We start from the raw sequence: 6000 nt of genomic DNA on the forward strand, positions 1-6000 counted from the left end.
TAAGCCTATTTTACCAACCTCTGTTGTGTTGTAAATAGTTGTGTGATGTATAAAAAAATTTTGTTTATATTTATTTACCAAATTAATTAATTTATTGTCTATGGCAACACCGAGTATCCGTAACACTCCCGCTCCGCGACACTAGTAGTTTCAGGAGGGCCCCCCCCCCCCCCCCCCAAAGCTGTAAACCTAGGGGAAACACTGAAAACTGTAATAACTAAAAGTCTTCCATCAGTCTGAGAGATTGACAGAGGAAGCTGTGAAATAGCAGGAAGCAGGAGACAAAGTGATGAAAGATGATGGATGTGTCCTGTACTTTGTCTGATAAGCACAAATCCAATATCCAATATGCCAAAGGAAAAGCAGTGGAAAACGACTGCTTCACAACATCAACCTGTGACGTTAAAAACCTCATCTCTAACTCGAGACAAATACCCCTTAACCATACAATCATAAGAATATAAAATACCACAAGAGCAAGGAAATTAGTGACATAATTAGCAATATAAAATATAATTAAATAAATAAATGATTAAATATGAAATGAATAAAAGAAAAGAAAAGAAAACGGCACAGACGTATGGTCGCTCTCTTGAAGCTACACAGGGTCCTTGGATCCTTCAAAAATGAATGCACTTGATATGTAACAGGCCATTTCTCAAGTTATTGTGTACTTTAGTCTTCAGAGGAAACTAGTTAACAGGCTTGTGATAAGTTTTTATTACGCATCATCAACTAAAGCTTTCTGTCCATTTCTTGCAGTTGAGGTGAGCACATCTGGATGAAGATATTTGAAGACACAAATTGATATTATTGAATATCTCTTTCTTTTTCCCATGTTCGGTCATCACCAATTTTCCCATGTTACACCTTTGCCTTCTTTCCATTTGAGAGTGCCTTAGAGGCTACAGATTATTTTTATCTTAGATATGGAGCTATATATAGTACTGGGTGTTCATCATTTGCATACAGCTTCAAACCATTTAGTTTTTAAATTATAGATATTGTTTTATTCACAATACACATAGTATATAATAGGGCAAATTGTGACTAACGTCTGACTTAAAGGGAATGTTTACCCGAGAAAAAAAAAAAAGTGTCTCTGTGTACATTTTTGCAATACTACAAAAACATACCTATACATACAAATCACAACTTTTATTATGATTACAGGGCAGATTGATTCATTATTTAACTTATTTCACTACTTCAACTGTTTTTATCCATACAAATGTTGTTTTGGATTTCACTGACTTTCATTGTACAGCATTGGCAATAACAACAACAACATGAAAACATTAAGAGCTATTTTTCAAAATGGAAGAAATGCAAACAGGTTTGGAATGACGTAAGAATAAGTAAATGGTCATATTGATGTGTTGTGAACTATCCCTTTAAGGTCAGAGAGAACGGTATTGCAATAGATTTGCAATTTGTCTGCATTCATAAACGTTATGTTATGTGTGATTCTTATATAATATATTTAAAACATGCTCCATTTTATGAAATACATAAGGGTATTAACATGGTGGAAAATAATTCTGCAATGTTGTGCATATCTACCAAGTACTGTATATGCAGAATCTATTTAACTGGGATTTTGTGCTTAAATTAGGGTCTTACAAAAATGTCTTTTGCTTTTTTCACTGTGTCTTAATAAAATGCGTCTTTACACATCAACATCTATATATATATATTAACATATTTTAGTCATGTTGTTTGACTGTCCCTTGTGATAAAATGTAAAATGAACAATAAATATTTGAAGAAAAAAAGGTTTGGACTTATTTTGGTTTGTACTTATCAAATTTGGACAATAATATGGATGGCACGATGATTTATGTAGTAATTTCATAATTTCCTCGAGGATGTGGTGCCAGGAGTACAACTAACAAATATATATATATATATATTCTTGTGAATGTCCACACAAGTATAATAAATGACCTGAAATCAGCGACTGTCCCCGCAATAACTTAAAATAATCCACAAACACAGCACTTAACAATAAGGTTTGTGAACATTAGTCGACTACTTTACATTAGTTTCTATGAACTAAGGATGAACAAAACACATTGTTAGTTGATGCATATGAACTAGCCTACTTTTGTTTGGTGGAAATAAGGATTTTATGATACCAACATTTTAGTTATTAATACAATTCATATACCAAACAATTCTAAAGGAATTATTGAAGACGTACCCAATCAGTAATAAAATAAGAACAAAAAAAGTGTGTCTGCTGGATGTGAACAGTTAGATAAAAGTCGTGAAATACATTCAATACAATCATACAATAAATCATTGTCATGAAGTGAGGTCTGAAATAAAGGCAGGCCAAATTAAAACCAATAAAAAATGAATAGGCCTACAAAAAAAATAATTCAGGACTAGATTTAATTAAAACATTTTGTTAATTAATTTTGTTTCATTTTATCAGGTCATATATAATATTTTATAATATTATAATATTAAATATCATTAATTTTATTTAAATCACATGTCAAAAGAGGTATTTATATCAGTAATCAGCAAGTTATGGTTGCAATTTACCGCAGATCTATAAATGTCATGCCTTTGTCATGCACTGTAACCTTCTTTTCTTGGTAGCCTAATAATGGTAAATATTTGTACAGAATTTTGTAGTCAAACCTCTGAGGTATGTGTCTAAACCTAAATTGACATTCAAAAATTAAACGACCGTGTAAAATATTCACTGTAGTAAACTGTGACAACTCACCCCGGTCTCGTCAGAATGGTTTTAAAACTAATTGTAGGCTACTGTCGTCGTGTCGCCTCTGGCCGCTAGATGGCGGTTAAACATAAACTCACTCTGTTAGTCTTTGTTCCGAGAGAGAAAGCAAACACATAAATTGCTTTTGAATGATTTAACTGCCGTACCACGTGTTTTATAGCCATGCTGTTTGCAAACAAAATTCATGGAAACAAAACTGCTTTATCGTAGCATCAGCCTTTACATGTTAATGTATGAGTTTTACCAGCTGTAAGCTCTTGAATCCTCCTGTCTATTGGACACATTAGTTAATAACCTGCTTGGACTAGTTAGATATCACTTAACATGTTCCTTACAGTTACTGCAGATTTCATTGGATTTTCAAGCAGAGTTAGGAATGATACAAAGGTGATCTTTCAATACAGCACAAGGAATCATGTTGCAGACTAATAAAATAGCTGGTCTGGTTTCAAATATGCTTTGATTAAAGGCTATTGAATCTGGTTTATTAGAAGTTCATCATCAAAACATGTTTGATCATGTCTTATAATCAAAGTCTAGAGGGGATACTGACAGGCCCCATTTACTGATGCTATAAATACATGAGCCAAATACACTACAGGCTGTCTTATACACCTAACACACACACACACACACACACACACATATTAGGCTCTCACTCTCTTTCTTTGTGCCTTTCTATCCCACTGTCACACACTTTTACATGTCTCCAAGGCAAACTTTCTTGACTAGCCCCTTAAATTTCTTCTGAGAAAAGAAGAGAAGAAGATAAAGGGATGAGTAGGCCTATGTGGAGTGAGTTCTTATTTGTTAGACTGTAATCTGCTGGCTGATTTCCCAACTAGTTTTGCAATAAAAAAGACATAAACTGAACAAATTTCACAGACATTTGACGAACAGAAATGGAATAATGAGTCCCTGAAGGCCTGAACAAAGGGATGGTCAGTATCTGGTGCGTCAGCAGCTACTTTAACTCCTACAGAGCTTCTCAAATCTGAATCTGAAAAAATATGGCATGTTCATTGTTCAGGTGATTGTGGACCCTGGGCATCTTTCTCCAGGGGCCTCATCAGAGTGCTTAGCGCCACGTCAGGGTCTGAGCAGACGTATGCACTTTTACTTGTGGCAAAGGCACTGTTTACACCGGCTATTAATAATAATTAATTAATCATTTGTTACATTTATATAGCGCTTTTCTAGGCACTCAAAGCGCTTTACATAGAAGGGGGGAATCTCCTCAACCACCACCAATGTGCAGCATCCACCTGGATGATGCGACGGCAGCCATACTGCGCCAGTGCGCCCACCACACACCAGCTGATTGGTGGAGAGGAGACTGAGTGATGAAGCCAATCAGTATATATATATGGGGATGATTAGGAGGCCATGGTGGACAGGGGCCAATGGGCAAATTTGGCCAGGATGCCGGGGATTTTTAATGACCACAGAGAGTCAGGACCTCGGTTTAACGTCTCATCCGAAGGACGGTGCTTGTTACAGTATAGTGTCCCCATCACTATACTGGGGTGTTAGGACCCATACAGACCACAGGGTTAGCACCCCCTGCTGGCCTCACTAACACCTCTACCAGCAGCAACCTAGTTTTCCCAGTTGGTCTCCCATACTAACCAGGCTCAGCCCTGCTTAGCTTCAGTGGGAAACCAGTCTTGGGCTACAGGGTGATATGGCTGCTGGTATTAGGATGGTTTTGTTTGATCGGATCACAAGTAGACGAGGGAGACACATTCCCATTTAACTTTCAACCATTTCTTCGAGAGGAGGGTCTATGGGGCAGGTAAATGGAATTTTTTTTTTTTTTTTTTTTTTCAGATCTTTCGATCTAATGGACAAAATAAGCTCACGCAATTTACATATGAACGCGCTCGGAGACGATGGAAAAACATGCAGAGAGGAGCAGCTTTCGTTTCTGCTCTGACAGCCGCAAAACCAGCCGAACGCGGTGAGTGTGTGTTAGAAATCAGGAATGGTGAGAAAACATTGTGCTTGGTACGTTTTTGTCTTCACACCAAACTTGGGACTTCAGCCGACAAAGTTTATATCCTGTCTGGCTAGCACGGTTCCCATAATGTTTGTGTTAGGTCAGTAGGCGGTCTTTTGTGGCAGTTCCAACTCATTCGACCACATGAGCGTTTACACCATGGGCCCTATTTGAACGATCTGAGCTCATGGTCTGAAGCGCACGACACAGGTGCAATTAGGGCATGTCCGAACCCACTTTTGCAAGTTTAACGACAGAAAAAAACGTTCGGCGCGCATGGTCCAAAAGGGTTGTTGGTAGTCTCTTAATGAGTCGTGACTCGTGGGTGTGTTTTGGCCTTAACGTGTAATAAACCAATCAGAGTCTCATCTCCCATTGCCTTTAAAAGCCAGCTGCACTTGCACAATGGCGGATTCGCTATTTACATGGCGGTATTAGAGAGCGGAAAGACTGAACGCTTGCTTCTCCAGAGAGGAATCCTTTTATTTTTAATATTTAAAAAAGTTTGTGTGCTGCTGCGCATCCCTGTGTGTGTAATAAGCAGAGTGTACTCGCATTGTGTACCCGCTTATAGGCGCATATTACAAACACGGCCTGCGATTGACTTTAGACCAGGTTTTTGTTAGTCAATGGCGCAGTCGTTTTCAGTTCCTCAAAATAGCAACACGCCAACAAGCGGACCAGCACCTCCAAGGGTGAACAGATGGGCGAATAATGACTGAAAGTCAATGTTCAGAAATTGTTAATTATTATTTTGTTTTGAACTATGCTGTATAGCTGTATTTTGTGATGTGTTTGTTGTCAAACTCATATAGCATATTTTTAATTATTAAAAAATGCCATTATTTTATTTTAAAAACTTAATAATTGTATTTTATTGACAAAATATTTTAGTTTGTCTTGGATATTTTTTTTGATTATATCAAGTAACATTTTAAGCTGTTATTTGGGCATGTTACATTGTGCCCCACCACGTTACAATGTACCCCACCTATGGGGCATGTTGTCACATTTCACTTCCATTCTTTCGGGGTAAATGAAGAAAAAAAGTAAACACTGTATTAATGAAACAAAACCACATAATTGTACTAGACATGTGTGCAATTAATGTGGGAAAATATAAATACTCTGAACCCCAAGTGGATTTACACAAGCTGAGAAAGTCAAAAAGCGTTAGGTTGTGCCCCGCTCTCCCCTATATGTTGATGACATTAATTAGGCTGCGTTTACCAGGCGGAGATCTGAA

General features: G+C 37.3%; 1 protein-coding gene across 1 annotated transcript in view; it reads left to right on the plus strand.

The window, feature by feature from the left end:
- hip1rb (huntingtin interacting protein 1 related b) overlaps positions 1–1765 on the plus strand; it is a 60580-nt gene extending 58815 nt beyond the window's left edge. Inside the window, exon 32 of the mRNA XM_079815962.1 lies at positions 763–1765. Within this exon, the coding sequence (XP_079672088.1) occupies positions 763–771 (9 nt within the window). The 3' untranslated portion in view covers positions 772–1765. The remainder of the gene's footprint in view (positions 1–762) is intronic.
- Positions 1766–6000: the final 4235 nt, after the last annotated feature.

The sequence above is a fragment of the Gobio gobio genome, assembly GCF_949357685.1.
Source record: "Gobio gobio genome assembly, chromosome: 4".
Classification (NCBI taxonomy): Eukaryota; Metazoa; Chordata; class Actinopteri; order Cypriniformes; family Gobionidae; genus Gobio; species Gobio gobio.